The sequence below is a fragment of the Rhipicephalus microplus genome, chromosome 3 (genome assembly GCF_043290135.1).
Source record: "Rhipicephalus microplus isolate Deutch F79 chromosome 3, USDA_Rmic, whole genome shotgun sequence".
NCBI classification, from domain to species: Eukaryota; Metazoa; Arthropoda; class Arachnida; order Ixodida; family Ixodidae; genus Rhipicephalus; species Rhipicephalus microplus.
In genome coordinates this window covers 106,898,063-106,916,590 of record NC_134702.1, presented here as the reverse complement: position 1 = coordinate 106,916,590, position 18,528 = coordinate 106,898,063, and the positions used below count along the sequence as shown (strand labels likewise).

The 18,528-nt window shown below is 44.2% G+C and overlaps 1 protein-coding gene and 1 non-coding gene across 3 annotated transcripts in view; both read right to left on the bottom strand.

Annotated features, from left to right (window-relative positions):
• Positions 1-18,528, bottom strand: part of Gprk1 (G protein-coupled receptor kinase 1) — a 134,574-nt gene that overhangs the window by 16,329 nt on the left and 99,717 nt on the right. For both annotated transcript variants that reach the window (XM_037422900.2, XM_075890111.1), the window contains 9 exons: positions 16,980-17,071; positions 14,810-14,909; positions 13,176-13,257; positions 12,274-12,404; positions 11,536-11,630; positions 11,348-11,455; positions 6,042-6,108; positions 4,748-4,848; positions 3,950-4,112 (listed from right to left, as the gene is read on the bottom strand). In XM_037422900.2, coding sequence (XP_037278797.1) covers positions 3,950-4,112; positions 4,748-4,848; positions 6,042-6,108; positions 11,348-11,455; positions 11,536-11,630; positions 12,274-12,404; positions 13,176-13,257; positions 14,810-14,909; positions 16,980-17,071 — 939 coding nt within the window. The remainder of the gene's footprint in view (positions 1-3,949; positions 4,113-4,747; positions 4,849-6,041; positions 6,109-11,347; positions 11,456-11,535; positions 11,631-12,273; positions 12,405-13,175; positions 13,258-14,809; positions 14,910-16,979; positions 17,072-18,528) is intronic.
• Positions 18,053-18,125, bottom strand: TRNAT-CGU (transfer RNA threonine (anticodon CGU)). The gene has a single exon. It is a non-coding gene; the product is annotated as a tRNA-Thr (tRNA).

Below are 18,528 nucleotides of genomic sequence, written 5' to 3'. Positions count from 1 at the left end.
CGTGAAAACTACATTCGTCGGCGGCGGCAAAAAGATTAAACAGCTGGCTGCATAAATGTTCCAAGTGATTAAACATTCTCGCTTTAATCACAAAAAAAAAGAAAAAAAAAGTAACAATAGCACTTGGGTTCACCGCAGAACCTGGCTTTTTTTTCCTTCGCAAGCATAGGAGAGTTCAGCTCGTTTAATTTCCCAACTCACGGCTGTAAACCTTTTACGGGCAGCTGAGTGCGATCTCTGTTTTTTTTTAATTGCGATTCCGTGCAGGTCAAAGCAAGCAGCTATAGTACAAACAAGACTGGTCTCCCTACGTGTTGAAAGGCTCTCACTCTGGCAGTTCCAGCTTGGCATACGTGTGCACAAGCAAGGCCACATCACAAAGGCTGTACTGCTAGGTAAAAATTCAAGAAGCAAAGTGAGCACTGCGGGTACGCATCAACTCAACACTATATTTTGGCCAAGTATACAGTATAATAAAAATGTTACTGCAGCCTATTCCCAGACAACTCAAAAAGCCCTAAGGATGCCCCAAACAAGTACCTAAGTCCCACATCCAATAAAGGAAGTCGTATAGATGTCCCGTAGATTTCAACGAACAGATGTCCATTAAATATGCCGGCAGAGGATGTGAATGGGTGGATGCATGGGTGAGATCTGCATGCACCCACCCATTCATGTCCCCTTAGGGGATTTTTAATGGACATGGTATATATCACCTCGTGCGGTTTCAATGAATCGACTTACTGATATTCTCACATGTATATGCACGTTGCTTCATGAATTAGTGTACATTTTCAGCTATCATTTTTAACGCGCATGTACATATATATATAGAACTTTTGCAACCCTTTATAAACATACACATATTAAAAAAGCAGGTGAGAACACATAATGAAGCAGTGTTTTCAAGATTTGAAAGGGGACGACGACGAAGTGCCGGTGTGGCAGAACGCCGAGTGTTTGAGTTCCATGGTTTTCTGTGAATAATTTTCATTTCGCCTTTCAAGCGCGGTCTGCTGCAGGTGTGCGATGGAGGTAGAGCCCTACGGAAGACTACCGGACACCGCAATGACTGCGGGTGTTGCTTCTAGGAAGCGCTACAGCGTCGAGAATGGCACTGACAGTGATGACACCGAACCTTACAACGTTAGCAGCAATGAATCAGGGGACGACAACTTCGAGCTCGTCAGAAACCACAAGGAAAAGAGACTATTTCTGAGCACGTCACCCAAGTCGAGTGAGCCCACCATGCGATCTTTGCGGAATACCGAGGTATTAACCATACTTTTCATGCCAGTTCTCGCTAGTGAAAACATGAGACGCCTTAACCGGCAAGCCGTGTCTGTACAGCTAGAAGCACTGGTGCCAAAGGAAGTAAAGAAAGTAAGCGTGAATAGCCACAAGAACATCTTAGCGATTGACGTCAATCATGTGACTGCGCTTGACAGATTGCCTGAAGTAACAGAACTTAATGGGTTGAAAGTCCGCTCTCATATACCGCTGGGCAAAGAAGTGAGCACTGGGGTGATATATGATGTTGCCGAAGTCATTGCCAACTCGGACCTACCAGTCTTGATTAGGCCAGCTTCGGAAGATGCCATTATTACAAGTATATGTCGTATCGGGACATCACGATGCGTAAGAATTACATTTATGGACGAATCACTTCGATCGCATGTAAAAATGGGCCACTTCCAACACGCAGTTTGCCTGTTTATACCGAAACCACTTCAGTACTAGAAGTGCATGAAGTCAGTTCACGTAAGTGGTGTGTGCACGAACAGTAGTCTACTATCTGTTCCCGATGCACTGGGCACCACAACAAGCGCACGTTACAGGCTACAACCCTGAAGTGCTCAAACTGCAATGGGCCACATGATGCCTCTTCGAAGGACTGTCCTTTTATTCGAAAGGAGCTCACAATACTGAAGAGAAAGGCCAGAGATGACATCTCATACTGAGAAGCAGCTGTATCCATTACGCGACGACAATCCCGTCGCCGGCGCTGCACCAAAGCCGCCAAAACTTCGTCGCCTCGCAAAGCACGTCCAAAACCACCTCCCCCACTCTGGCCAAGCGCTGTCGGTCCTAGAACAAAGGCGCTTCTGTTAGCAGTGGACCTGACGCTTCATCCTTATTACCCAGTCAGAACGTAGCCATTTTAAAGGAAAATGATGCCTCTACCAGCAATGCGGGTGACGCTTGGCCCAAACTCCCAGAGATACATGTGCCTGATGAGAGGAATCAGACTTCGACAGTGAGGCACAATTCATCGGTACCTCATAACTTGACGGACGAAGGACAACTTATCGGCACGGTCAGCACCCTGGTCAGCGCTATGCGCGTGCTGCTGAGCAAGATGCAGACACCGACAGCTCAAAGCGTGCTGCAATTGCTTGACACCTTGACTTCAGTTCTTGCAAGCCTTCAGAAGTCTGCTGCTTGAGAACGCAAGCAGCACCATCATGGCTTCACCATCGGCCAGATTTTGGGTTCATGGAACCACACATACAAGTTAATGCAACGAACGTCTCGCTCGCTGGATTCCGTGCCGACCGGTTGTGCCTGAGCGATCTCCGATGTCAGCGTAGCTCTGGCCGACTGGGCTGGCCCTACGACACCTCCTGACGCCAATCTCCAACGACAGCGTAGCTGTGACCTACTGGACTTGCCCTACGCCATCTCCTGACGCCGACAAGAGCTCTCGCAAGTGGTGCCTTGTCCTCGGACTCCTGTGACCGTGTTTCCGCCTTTCCTATCTCTCCTATCCCTCATATGTCCTCGCTCGCTGTCTTAGCACATCTCTCTCCCTCTCTCTATACCGTTAACCCTATCCTTTTAATCCCTTTTCACCCCCATCTCTTGTGAGCTACTGTTGAGGTGTCGCACCCTGGTGCAGACAGTTACGAGGCTCACTTTTCTTTTCTTTTCCATCTTATAACCACTTCTCTCTGCTCAATTGATTAAGACACGGATGTGACTCACCGTATGTGATGTTAAGCACATAACTGCCGTTTTGTCGATGACATGAGTGACGTTTCTCCTTTTCTCTCTAACTTTTATTCCCCTTACCCTCTCTCCAGTACAAGGTAGCCTACCAGGCTCAGCCATGGTTAACCTCCCTGCCTTTCTTTCATCCTTATTTTTTTCTCTCTCAAGATTTAGAAAATAACAAGTAAAAAGGAAGGCAACAGAATTACTGAACATGTTATAGACCTACAGTCACGTAAAAAAGCAGGAGTGCATTGCATCGCTGGAGGAGTACATTGAGGGGTATTAAAAACATGTAAAGAAATGCAAGACTTTCAAAAGACAGTTCTTTCTACTACCTAGCATGCGTCCTTCAAATGCTGGATGTACTGGTAATTTCTGGATACAGTGGAATGTGCAACATCCAAATAGAATCCCATTATGATCCTAAGATGACCTGAGTGCAGGATGTCCTAAGGATCTTGTTTTTTGTCTCATTTTAGAGCCTTCATGGAGGTTTCCGGGAAATATTTGGGACATCCCGAGAAGTTCCCACACATCCTAAGCAGCTCATCCTAGGGGAATCCAAACGATGGCTCTGTGCACTGTCACAGTGCTTTGTAAAGATAATTGAGGAGCCACTTTAAGTCCTTGAATTAATGCAATTGTATTTTAAAGAAGTGCACAGTAGTTATGGTTGGTCTGCAAAATAGGTCAGGCAAACGTGCTTGGTGTTGCGAAACTAGATTACCCTGATGCCCACAGCAAAACAATGCAACTGTTAGAAGGAGAAGACGATGATGTGACCCTGCTTTTTATAACGAATGATAAGAAAAACTCCCATCCTAGCCAAGGTAGAAAAATGAAACAAAAGAGGTGAACAAACTAGAATAACAAAAATAAACAAATAAATAAAATAGAGCATGAAGAACACTTTTCTGACAACGATGCTTTGAGGTATGCACTGCCAGTCCCCCACCTTGATGCCCTTTGTGTCCTCCTCATCGAAGGAGCCGATATCGAAGGCATCAGCTGCGTTGACCTCCCCACGCGGAGGTATGAGAGGAGGCGGGTACCTCTGCAAGTACACTAGCTGCCAGTCCATCCCGCTGAAGAAGCTGTGGCTCTTCACCTCTTCAGCCCTGGAAGCACACAATGAGGGAGGCCGCACATCAGAATTCAATCTGCACAACAAGGCATTTTACGGCAAACATTGGGGAAGGCAAGAAGGCCAGCAACACACTAAGCTGATTGCGACAAGAAGAGTTTTCTGGAAACCATGGGCCAGAAAAGTCAAGCCCTGGTGAACACATGAAACCGCACTCAGCAGCTGTAACCCTAATGTGAGAAGGTGTAGTAAAAAGCTGCTTAAAATAGCAGTTGAATACTGACAAAAAGGAACACAAGAGAAAAGAAAGCCTGGAGAAAGCAATTAACTGCTGCAAATGGCACTGCTCCATATAAGGCCAACTAGTGTACGCCAGTAAGCTCTCTCACAAAAAAGCTTTTTCTTTCAGGCTAGAATTCAGGCTTCCACCATTAATTGCTGCAATCATATTGTTAGCACAACAGCAGACAGCCCATAAGAACAAAACACGTTGTGAATACGAGATACAGGTGAGCTGTAGATACTACAGGTAGTGAAAGTACAAGCATATTACATAGCCCCAAATTTTCACATTTCAATTTGCAAGTACTATACAAAACGTTCCGAGTCATTGCGAGCCAGAGGGAATCCACAAGGCGTAAAAGAAGCATTGGCTAGAGGGTCACTCACCCCTGACCCTTGCAACCGAGTCGCTTGTCCACGTCCCGTTGTAGCAGTCCCTCGAGAAGCAGTTTCAAGTCACTTGAAAAGCTTTCGGGGAGCTCCACATTCTGCGTCACGAGACACAAAAGACAGAACAAGCAATCAGTAATTTCACTCACAAAGCTGTAGAATCACCAAGTCAGTTCTTTGAGATGCTGTTTTAGAGCTACATTTCTTGTATGCTGCTTACTTTTCGTACTTTTGTCTATAACTATTTTAACCAAGATAGAAAAGGAGTTAAGAGAGAAAAGTTAGCAAGTCATTATCAAATTTTCTCAAGGTAAGAACTTTTTGCTTTATTGTAAGTCTTCACTCTAAAGGCCTCATCAAGTTGATAATGCCACTTGTTGGAGATAAGGCTAGAGCAGCAGCACGCATTGTTCCACACGGTAGAAAATAAACTTTTTATGAGCCTTGGTACATTGCGGTCTGCAGTGCAATATACTGTGAGAGAAAACGACTGAGTGGTGAAGGCTACTAAAGTGGGCTTGTTGGTTTGTCATCATGAAATGGCTTGAAGCATCGGGAGACAATGACATGGAAAGAAACGACAAATGTACACAAGGTTTGCGTCTTTTTGTCACTTCTACCCATATGGTTGTTTCATGCCGTGCTGTGCAGCAAGCCATTCTTTAGCAAGGATGTTCGAGTAGAATTTGGAGAGCCCACCTCATTCTCCCAAGAACTGCGCATTATTTGGTGAAATATACGGTAGCTGGATTCAGGTTGCCCAAGCTTAGAGAAGGTAACCATTAAGCTGCAGGTTAAAGCAGGTTATTCAATTGGTGAGATAGGCCTAGCGTTTCCTAAATGCTCAATGATTTAATCAGTACCCAAACGTTTAGTGCACCTCATTAACAGAAGTCACAAAAATAGCTAAATTGTTGGCATGCAACATGGTACATAGGTTTGAGTGAGCACTTAATGTTACAACAGCCGGTACAAAGATTTCAGAATGAAATGCACACACTGTTTGAAATTCACCAACATCCTTCCCCTGCCTCACACAAAGGAATCTGCAGGACTCATTTTAAATAAAGTTTATTCATTCATTCACTCAATATTCACAAAGCACAACATTATTTCTTCCCACAAAAAGCATTGCACGGCTTACTTAAGGAATGAAGCTTGGCAGAAATTCTTGCCACAGTGAACCTTCATATATTTTAAAACTATGGCAACGCAACACAGTGCTACAGGTGCCCGCTGTGTCACCTATAACTGCATATAAGCATTTTTAGAAAAAGCGAAACTGGCTCACCATGGTCAAGGTCATCCGGTCAATCTCGTGCTTGTCTTTCGTTTTGTGTTGCCGAAATGGACTGTGCCTGAAGCGAGTCAAAATGAGGCGGGTGTGGGAAGAGACAGAGAGAAATTGTGGTATTTATTTCAAATGTAGCACTTAAAAAAATTGATGTAAAGGCAACCATCAGCATGCAAGCTATGTAACAGTGTCAATTTATATTTTGAGCCAGTAGATTCATTTATGCTCTTTGAAATAAATTTTTTTTAAAATGGGTTATGCGCAGTTTGTAGGCATGTATAACTTTTTTATTGAACTTTCTTGAACTGTGAATAGGTTCCGTAACGCCTTCTTTTCAGGTGAGGCGCTATATTTAGAGATGTCTCATTTGCATGGCTAGTGATGGCAATGGATCAGCATGACTTAAGCGCATCCTCTTAATTTGTTGTTTTATACAACATATTGCAAGAGTCCTAGGTTTCGTTTTCTACGGAGAATGCCATCGCCTTCTGTAATGAGGAGAAACCAATCGTTCTACCCCTCCGCATTGTGGACGAAGATGTAACCGTGCCGCCACGTTCCAGTGTGACCGTTCTTGTGAGGAGTGAAGTTCTTCGTGACTGTGACGGATTAGCTGACGGAAACATCGAACTGCTACTAGAAAAAGGACTATGCGTGGCAAGAGGCCTGGTGAGCCTTCGTGATGGATGTGCGTATGTTCTATTAACTAACTTTCGAAATGAGCTGCAGCATGTTGCGAAGGGAACATCCATAGCATCGCTGCATGAGTACGTGCAAGTCTCAGATGTTTGCACTCTTGATAAAGCTTCAGAGACAGTGGATAACGTACTCCAGTCAGTAGACATTGACAGAGAGCTCTCGTCATCTCAGAAGCAACAGATTGCTGACCTCATGAGAGAGTTCGCCGAGTGCTTCTCCACCTCGTCGAAAGTCGGGCGTACTCCCGTCGCAAAGCACCGTATCGTGGGCGAAGAACACGCGAGACCTGTGCATTAGCGCCCATACCGAGTAGCGCCAAAAGAAAGGGAAGCCATCAAGAACCAAGTGCAGGAAATGCTCAACGGTGATGTAATCCAGCCATCCAACAGTCTGTGGGCATCACCGGTAGTGCTAGTCAAGAAGAAGGACAACACTCTGCGGTTTTGCGTTGACTACAGAAAGCTGAACCAAGTCACAAAGCGTGATGTTTACCCACTTCCACGGATCGATGATGCCTTGGATAAGTTACGCAATGCTCACTTCTTTTCATCATTGGACTTAAAAAGTGGATATTGGCAGATCGAGGTGGACGAACGAGATCGCGGGAAGACGGCGTTTGTGACCCCAGACGGACTATACGAGTTCAAAGTGCTCCCTTTCGGTTTGTGCTCTGCTCCCGCTACCTTCCAGAGGATGATGGACACCGTGCTCTCCTGACTCAAGTGGCAATCCTGTCTCGTTTACCTCGACGACGTAGTGGTTTTTTCTTCCACCTTCGAGCAGCACATCCACCGACTGAGAATAGTACTGGATGCCATTCGGGTGGCAGCACTGACCATTAAACCGCAAAAGTGTCACTTTGGATTTCGTCAGCTTCGGTTCCTCGGGCACATAGTTAGTGCGGAAGGCGTCCGCCCCGACCCGGAAAAGATTGCAGCAGTTGAAAATTTTCCGAAACCGCAAGACAAAAAGGCCGTCAGACGATTCCTGGGACTATGTGCCTACTACAGACGCTTTGTTGAAAACTTTGCTAAGGTCGCTGAGCCTTTGACACGGCTAACAAAACAAAGTGTACCATTCTCTTGGCGGAACGAACAAGAAGCGGCTTTCTCAGAGTTGCGACGCCGTTTGCAGTCTCCTCCAATACTTGCCCATTTTGACGAAGAGGCCGATACAGACATACATACCGACGCGAGTAACGTTGGCCTCGGTGCCATCCTCGTTCAGTGGCAGAATGGAGAAGAAAAGGTCATTGCTTACGCGAGCCGCACTCTATCAAATGCTGAGTCTAATTACTCAGCGACAGAGAAAGAGTGTCTCGCAGTTATATGGGCCATCAGCAAGTTTCGCCCATACCTCTACGGCAGACCGTTTCGAGCAATCAGTGATCATCATTCATTGTGTTGGCTGGCAAACATCAAGGACCCTTCAGGAAGGCTTGCTAGATGGAGCCTGCGTCTGCAGGAACACGACATCACTGTGGTCTACAAGTCTGGTCTCAAGCACAATGACGCGGATTGCCTGTCTCGCGCACCTGTTGAGTCTCCATCATCTGACCAAGAACAAGACATCCCATTTCTTGGAGTTCTGAATGTGTCGGAGATGGCTCGTCTTCAGCGAGAGGACCCGGAACTACGCCCGCTTATCCAATACTTGGAGGGTCACCAAATTGAGGTACCACGAGTTTTCGTCCGCGGTTTGACATCCTATGTCCTCCGGAACGACGTCCTATACAAGCGCAGCTTTGTAAACACCGGTGAGACGTTTCTGCTTCTTGTACCATCATCACTGCGAGCAGAAATCTTAGAAGCGTGTCATGACCACCCATCGGCTGGCCATATGGGTAGTAGCTGCACTTTGGCCAGAATTCGCCGGAAGTATTATTGGCCGAAATTAAGGGATTCGGTGCACCATTATGTTAAGTCATGCCGCGATTGCCAGAGACGTAAAATACCACCATCGAAACCAGCGGGTCTGTTGCAACCAATAGAGCCACCAAAAGGGCCATTTCAGCAAGTGGGAATGGATTTGCTTGGTCCATTTCCTCTCTCTTCATCGGGAAAGCGCTGGATTGTTGTAGCAACAGACTACATGACTCGATATGCTGAGACATCACCTCTCGCGAAAGGAACGGCGAACGAAGTAGCCCAGTTTTTCGTCACTCAGATTGTACTACGACATGGCGCACCACAGGTTGTCATTACAGACAAAGGAACAGCATTTACTGCACGTTTGATTCAGTCTGTTATGAAGCTCACCCACACCGATCATAGAAGGACTACAGCATACCATCCGCAAACAAACGGATTAACCGAAAGGCTCAATAGAACTCTCGCCGACATGATCTCGATGTATGTGGACGTTGAGCACCAGACATGGGACAGTATTTTGCCTTATGCAACATTTGCGTATAATACCGCAGTACAAGAAACGACACACTTCACGCCATTTCAACTTGTTTATGGTCGGACGGTCACAACGACCTTAGACGCGATGTTACCTGTCAACGATTCGAATGAGAGTGACCCACACATCAGCGACTACATAGAAAGGGCAGAAGAGGCACGGCAATTGGCAAGACATCTTATCATTTTGCAACAAGGCTCCGATGCAAGTCGCTATAATATGAAGCGGAGAGACGTACAGTACAACCCCGGAGACAAAGTGTGGGTGTGGATGCCTATACGCGCACCTGGCCTATCGGAAAAACTGATGCGACGCTATTTCGGCCCTTACAAAATACTTCGCCAGTTAGGCACGCTAAACTACGAAGTAATTCCTGAAGGGCAAGTGTGCTCAACCCGACGCAGGAATCGCCCAGAAGTCGTACATGTAGTACGAATGAAACCGTACTACGAAAGGCACTGAATGAGACAACTGACAAATGTGCTCAAAGATCAGATAAATACTCCTTAACAAAACTGTTCGACGTCAGCGTACGCATCGGGACGATGTGTTTCAGGAGGGGGACTAATGCCGCATGTTGTTAGGCACCTGCAGAAGTCCTGCGCCGCTTTCTGTTACTTTGAATTCTGCCACACCAACGGACAAGCCAAACGCGCCAAGCTATAAACGCGCCATGCAACGCTGGCTGCACGTGTCACCACATCACGCGCTGGACAAGGAACGCTGGCGGTTTTTCGAGGAGCAGCTCAAGGCGAGACGCAAGAGAAGTTGACGAGGTTTTGACGAGTGAGCTCACAACCTTTGTGTATTTAGTTGACGGGCACAAGTTCGCCATTAATAAATAGCTGTTTCAGCTTCCGGCACTGTATTTGTTCGTTACAATATATTGTCACAGAGTCGTGACGTGGTCGAATGGATCACACTGCGAGTCGAATAATAAACTTTTTATTTGGGCGAACCTGTGCCCAGTAAACGGAAAGTCGGATTACAGTAGCAGTCTTGCACTGGTAGCGGCGAACGGAGCGTCGGCTGTCGATCAACTGACAAGCAGCGAAACGTGTCGACTTTTATACCCTTGACATCGAATATTCTTGCGCTATCGCTAGCGACGATGTGGATTCCCAATTAATCTGTGACGTTCCCGAAGGGGGCGTAATCCTAACAAAACGATCTACTAAAGCCTTGAAGCTTCTCGAACATTGTAGGCGCGGTTTGCGCTGAACGTAGTGTAACGGGCTGATCACAAAACTTGAGGAAAGGAACGTGGCAATATATTCAATATGCAACTGAAGGCAGCTTGTGTTTGAGGTATGAGCATCTATTGATACAGCATACTAAGCCTAACCCCATGGTTTATCACGTATGCTTGCTAAATTCTGCTCTCATACTCTGTGGCAATACAATTAATTGAAGTCAAAGCAGTTCAATTAAGTTGAATGAAATAAAAGAATCTACTATGCAGCACAACATCACCCGTTATCGTACTTCAATCCTCGAGCTGCTCCAACTCCAACATGTACCAGACGGTGCGCACTAATACTTCCAACAAGTGCCCATGGCCAACACTTGCAAGGTAGTGTATCGAACGGTACGCAATTATGCTAGTAAGGTATGCCTGACAAATGCTTCTACTATCACAATTCATACCACATGGCAATGCTTTCAGCAATTTTTACGCAAGGGTTTCATTAGTTAGCTAGCTAACAGCCGGTTATTTACTGTGCAAGCAATATCTGCCTCTTCATGTAATCCAACTGAACAGATGGCACTGCGTTATCTGCTACAGCTATAAGCTTACTGAACTAGAGAACATTGCTACAGACGTAGGTACTGCATATTTAGGATAAAACTAACACTTTCTTTTTGCTGTTGTACTCAGCAAAAAGCTGCTGAAAATCACTTGTGACAATAAAAAAATTACCCGTGTGCTCTATAGAAATCATGAGACATAGTTGATATAAATTGTGAACATTGTGTGCGATGCTACGAAAGCTTTGCAAAATTTTATATTACATAGACTTACAAAGCTGCTAGTACCCAATTTTTAAGCTCAAGTCGTAAAAGCGAGTTGTGTGCTGCAACACACCTGCTGCAACAGAGTTCGTACCAAGCCAGTTTTCAAACTAGCATTAATTATATCATGAGGATATTGTGAACAATAAAGCATTGCTGACTGTCAATATAAAGCAGAGTCTCACCCTTTGAGCAGCTTGTAAAGCATGCAGCCTAGCGAGAACCAGTCGGCACTGGAATCGTAGGCTGTGCCTTTGGAGAGCACTTCAGGTGCCATGTAGCCATGGGTGCCCCTGCATGACACACACACACGTGCGTCGGTCAGAGCTATAGAAATGAAATAAGGCCAAAGGCACGAGGAAATAATACTCACACGCTAGCATGGGGCTTCTTTTTAGAAAAATCGCACGCCAAACCGAGGTCTGATATCCGTACGTGCCCGTGTTCGTCGAGAAGAATGTTGGCAGGCTGCAAAATGAGAACACACGTTTTGCGAGGGGCCACGTTTTGCGAGGGGAAGAATTTTCTTTCTCTGTAAGAACAGAGAAAGAAAATTGATCAAGCAGGAAAACAAACAGGAAAAGATTGATGCAACCGTGTATAGTGGAGCTTTGCATGCTATAAAAATGGTTAAAGTCTCACTTTACTGGCTGCAAAATGTATGAAGCGAAACAATGCTGCCACAGAAAGATATACCTATTGTAATCAATTATTCCGCATTAAATGCATAGTAATACAGTGGTTGATATTCTAGAAATCTTGCGACAAAATGTGTCCAATACTAACATTTTGCTCTCAGTGACCCTTGTGCTGTAAGCAATGAACAGCTAAAGAGATTTACGTTTAGAGAGCCAATCAACATTTCACAGCATGGTGTCAGAGCAGAGCTACTAAAGCTAGCAGCGTGCCCTGTTACAGCTTCAACCAATCTAGACACCGAGTAACAGTTTTCAATTGGCACAGTTTTCAACTGCCTCTCGCTGTGAGCCTACTGTCTCTTGGAAACAACAAACTACGCAAAAGACAAACAGATGCAATAGTGGAGTGCTTGCAGTAAGAGAGCACTAGCCATGAAAGCAGAGCTCCATCTAGCAAAAATGACGTCCCTCACCTTGAGGTCCCGGTAGACGACGTATCTTCGGTGCATGTGCTCTAGGCCGAGAATCACCTCAGCTGCGTAAAACCGCATCTCCTGCTCCGTGAACACCCCGTGTTGAGATAGGTGGTAGTGCAGATCCCCCCCTGCGCACAAACAATGTCTCACTGTCAGTGCACTCGTCGCACATAGACGTGCTCTTTTCTCTACGTGCAGGAGTCTTGCCCTTGTATAGGTGACATGAAACATGCAGTGATCATCACGCTGCATGGTCACAGCAACTACAGCAGTCAGCTACATAGCGACAAGTTACGGGTTTCATTCCCAGCTACAGCTGCGATGTTCAAATGGGACAAAATGAAAACACTAGCGTATTGAGTGCATGGCAAGTGACCTCAGGCTGTCAAAACCCACAGCACTCTACTACAACAGACCTCTCACAGGTGAACCATTTCTTTGGCACATCAAAACAATTAAACGCAAGTTATAAGCAAACATGCAATAACACGCGCCTGCAGAATTTCAACAGCCAGTCAGACTGACAATTTTCTTTTCATAAAGCCATCGGCCACATAGTGGATTCTCAGACATTCATATGGTCCAGATATGAGGATTTTACAGAATACACACATCCATACTAGCGAGATCAAAATAGGCCCAATATTTTTAGTGTACTCAACATCGTGTCAGCAAGGGGACAGTATAGAAGGCATTTTTTGCTAAATTAATCTCACACTTGTCTGATTTTCCTGAAGAAGCGCCATTTCCTGGCTTACTTTCATCAGCGCAGAGAGCAATTTTGCCAGCACATGCTGTTAGCACACAGCTACTCGTCTTACAAAAATGCACGCAATTGCTGCAACGGCTGCAAGTAACACTTTCTCGCTTTGTGAAAATTGGGAGAGCGCCACACTCACCATTCATAAGATCCAGTATAAAACACAGTTTGTCGGGCGTTTGGAATGCGTATGTCATGCACACGATAAAAGGACAGTCCTCCTGCAAAAGCACAGTGAAAGAATGTTACGACTTATAAAATAATGAGGGCTTTTCCTGGATCTCAAACACAATACACACAACACCTGTTGAAATAGACGTACTATTCAGGCATTCCATTGCTTGTAAATAATTCATTGCAAGAATTGCTTATATACCGTATTTACTCAATTCTACCGCGCCCTCGATTGTAACGCGCACCCGATTTCCATTGCGAAAAAAAAAGGGGGGGAGGGTAAGACATCGATTGCAACGCGCACCCATTTTTCTCGCTGGCCCGCACGATCACACCACTCGAAAAAACGACTCCTTTCGGGAGCGTCTTCCATTTAAATTTGAGGTACGGGCGAAGCTTGCGCCCATCTGACGTGTAACAGAGCATTGCCGTCACTGTAGTTTTACCGTGGACCGATGTCAGCACGTGAACTTGCTTCGCCCCGTTCTTCTCGACGGTTGTGGTGCCAGGCATGTCGAAGTAAAGAGGCGTCTGACCAGCATTCCCGATTTGCCCAAGCAGGTAGCCGTTGTTGCGCCGCATGTTTAGGACGAACCTCTGAAAACTGTGACGCTTTTCATCGTACTCCACTGCAAAACTTTTCGCATATGCATGTTCCCCTTCGGAGAGAAAAGCCTTACCTCTTCATAAAGTTAGTTAGCCAGCACCTGCTCGCTTTAAACTGGCTCCGCATTAGACCTTTTTCTAAGACTAATTGCATAGCCTGCACTTGGAGCAGTTCTGTCGTCACGGGCCGCTGTGCCGCTCGCTGCTCAAGCACATACTCGCCAAGCAGCTCTTTATTTGCGGAAACCAACCCTGCTGTGGTCCACTGAAGCCTTTGCGTGAAGCTTTGCTGTCGACAATCTTCTGCTTTTGTTTCCGCCGGTCCCGCACGCACGTTTCGGGAAATCCGAACGACCGCGATGCGGCCCGATTTCCGTCCGTTTCTGCACACGCAATGACTTTTCTTTTAAAAGCGGCATCGTGGTGCACTCGAGTTTTTGGAGTCGGCCCTTCCACGCCGTTGATGCTAATGCACTACTACATGACGAACTCCTCGGCACACGTACGAAGTGCCGCACATGGGAAACACATAGGCAGAAATGGCCGACGCGCCATGCCGACGCACGTAGGGGGCGGCCATTTTGGATTTGCCGATGGCAATAGATTGACCGCAATTTTTTTGTTCGTACTCGATTCTAACGCGCATGCGACTTATGAACTCGCTTAACCGGAAAAAAGGTGCGCGTTAGATTTGAGTAATTACGGTATATATATATATATATATATATATACACTGTCAGTACACTTAAATTATCAATTGGAAAGTCATAAAAGTAGTATGTGAATAATTGATTTCAATTGTGACATTCAGAACTCGAGCAAGCAGTGATAATGTTAGGCACAATGCAGTCACAAAGCAGCGATTCTCCGAAACCTTATCTTTCAGTTAATCGGCTAACTGATGTTTGTGCATTCACTGATGTTTACTTTTGACAGCTCGCAACAAGATCGACAAAAACAACAAGAACAGGCCACTGATGTTCTCTCACTCACCCCTGTGCTGACTAAAGAAAGCATGATCCTCTCGTTCAATGCTAGCGTTTCACCGACTTTCATTTTGATTCGCTTCTTGTCTAAACACTTCATCGCATACCTGCCAAAAAGAAAGAACGACAAATCACTCATTATGCTCACCGCTTAGTTTAATCAAAGCTACAATGAAGCAACAGAGAATTACGGCCCTCCAAACTTGCTTCCTAAAACGGCACTTGTGTCAGAGGTCTCGCTCTGCCCTAGTCTCCAAAGCAAGTTATCAAGTTATCTCGATAGGGAACACCACTACATTTACCCTCACAAATGTTCTATGTTGGCTTGACTGCTTCTCAGACAATACAACTTGTGAGCTGTCCTAAAATAAGAAAAATTAAATTCTACGTCGAAAATGTGTTTTGATCATGAAGGACGCTGTAACAAGAGACTCCGCATTAATTTTGACATCCTGAGGTTCTTCAATATGACTTCAATATGCAGTATACGAGCACATTTGTGTACCAAAGCTCAGCCCGTGACCTTGTTTTCTGTTGCACGACACCCTAGCCAGGTTTTATGGGAAGACTTTGAAAGATGCACTGACTCACAGTCGAGGCTTGCAATACATGCAGTAGCGTTTGGTACTCTCATGACAACATCCTACTGGCTAAATGCGCATATTACACAGCATATATGAAAAATAAAAGTACGAGCAGTTATATCAATTGTACGTATTGCAGAACATAATCCCAGAAAAAAAGGGCAATTTCAAAGGTTCTTCTTCTTTCTTTATTCTTTCTTTGTAATGAAAACTACCAAGAAATGTATAGGGGATGTTATTTCTAAGAATTATGACATACAGCGGACTCATGATAATTCAAACTCTGATAATTCATGTTTACGGTTAATTCAAGATTACCTTTTTTTTCTATTGGCCTTCTATTCTTTCAATGTGATTAAAAGCCTCTTAATTCAAACTCCATCATTCAAATAATTCATACTTTTTGAGGTTCCATACCAGAAAATACCTGCTGCTCTCCCACTACTATTTAAAAATTTGCTTACCCATATAATCCTAACAGTATAAAAATGCAAAATGAGTGCCTCAGGCTTTCAGGAAAAAAGGCTTTGCTAGTAAACAAATTTTTGAAACTAAGCACATGCACGGTAAACCATGATGCACCTCAACCAGTGTAAAGAGCTTTGTGCAGAAAAAACATATAGCAAAGAAGCAGTTGGCAATTCACGATTTCTTTAAAAGGTGTGATTAGCAGTAAACGGCCTATAAACTTGTGGACATTACACCTCTGCTTTCTGTTCATTGCATGCAGTTAGGATTTAAAAACGCTTCAAAAATTTTAAATCTGATAAAATCAATGCCTAATCATAACGTGCATTGTCATTTCACCCACAGTCAAATATGTGAGAACTTCTGATAATTCAAACTTCTTGATATATCAAACAAAATTCAGAGGTCCCTTCGAGTATGAATTAATTAGAGTATACTGTAAATGTGGAAAAAGTAAGAGGACGCAAAAATAACCTGCCAAAGGGCGTACATAATAGCGCTAGCTTAGAAAAGAAATATTCTAAAAAAGAAGAAGCAGGGAGCAGAAAGGTCGGGCGTAGAACTTCAACTTAGAGAGGCTGACAAGAATCGTTTGTTTTTGGTGCGCCATCTGTCCGTCTGTCTTTTCTTTTTTGTGCTTCAAAATCTTTAGTTATTATAAACAGCTACACAATTAAGTTCAACGCACAACCTTCCAGCTCCTTCTTTTCTCAAATCTTCCTTTCCTAAGCTTGCGCTATTATGTACCCCATTGGTGCTAACCAACTCGCCAAACAAGAAGTTTTTGCAACCTGCTGCTGGCAGGGACCGCACCTTGAACCTTTGAAGACTGCAGGTTCAGTCCCTTCCAGCGCCAGGTTATCTTTGTATCCACTTCCCTTTCTTTGCATTTATATCATGATCCTTGGTGATTACATCTCCTACACTAACCTAGGCATTATTGTCAGTTAGTTCTCATTATTAGATAACATTATCCCGTTACACAAAACGGCATGTGTGCACATCGTTTAGAATAACCGAACAAAGCAGTTTCCCAAAACCTATCTAGGTTCCCATTGGGAGTATTATACGAACAATATGGTGAATGAGGCATGCGCCAGAAAAAGTCACGAAGAGGCAGCTCACATTTTTCCTGTATCTGCTTTACGGCAGCCATACACTTCCCCAAATCCACCACGTCCAATTATCCGGTGAACGCTGAAGTCATTCATCGTCAGCTGACAAACAAGCGCACAGGTAAGCCACAACATGCAAACACGTTTTCCTCAACCACATGCACGACATAACAAATGCACAATGCCACCGTTTCACATGAAAACACTGTCCAAAGAATAAAACACTGCAAGAAAGATGCATCTTGTACCAGATTTTTGCATAAGTTTCAAGATGCAATGCTGCTTTGAAATGGCCTCAATGCTAGTGTACCTACAACAAGGTTTCAGCCTTCTTTAATTAGTAGGTGTATTTGCCAGAACATCTGGTTATCTTCACAGATGTAACTACACGTGAAATGGAGCCTCCCACAGCAGAATGCAAAAGGGTCTAGCTAAATTACTTCTGGAAATACAGGCATATATAAAATAAATAGCAAAGTCATTCAATGCTTTCATAAAGAAAAATTGTACATTACAGCTGTGCTGGCATGGTACTCCATGTTTTATAGAAAGCTGACAGAAGCAACAGCATACGAAATAAGCTGTTTGAAAGATCAACAACATTCATAAACACAGTACTTCACTCATTTTATCTTTCTTCAAGCTGTTACTAAAAAAAAAAACATTACATTCAATTGAAAGTGATCTTAAGACTACAGTACTACGAAGTACATCTATAACACACACTGCAGGGTTGCACAACTATTTGCTTAAGTCAACATGTTAAATTACAACAAAACGACCCGCAATAACTACAATGTAAGGCTCCTGTTATCTTGTCAACCATCTGCCTGATAAATCTGTCTGAAAAACATGTTTTCGTGACCATGAATGAGTGCGTGGCCAATATAAAAATGAGAAAGCGTGGCTTTATCATACACAGAGCAACCAGATATATATATATATATATATATATATATATATATATATATATATATATATAATGAGATATAACAGACAGTAATGCCAAGGAATGTACAGGGGAAGTTATTAAAACCAATGGAATGTAAATAAGAAGAAAGAAAAGTGCATGAAAAAATTACCAACTGTGAGCAGGAATCGAACCTACGACCTTCGAATTACGCGTTCGATGCTCTAACCACTGAGCTATCACAGCGGCCCTCCCTCCATCCACTTTTTTGGGTTTATCTGTGAATTTAGAAGTAGGAGTGACAGTCAGCGCCATCTATAAGCCAAACGAGTGTGAAAACACTCTTATGAGCATGTTTGGCGTCACGTAGCACGTGAACTTATTATGAGCGGGCAGCTGATTAATTGTCCCTCTTATACAACCTAAACACACCGTAATTCGAAGGTCGTAGGTTCGATTCCTGCTCACAGTTGGTAATTTTTTCATCCACTTTTCTTTCTTCTTATTTACATTCCATTGGTTTTAATAACTTCCCCTGTACATTCCTTGGCATTACTGTCTGTTATATCTCATTTAATATTGTGTTAAAAACACGGAAAAACGAGGCCTTAGGTATACACTTCTTTCCCTTATTTTATATATATATATA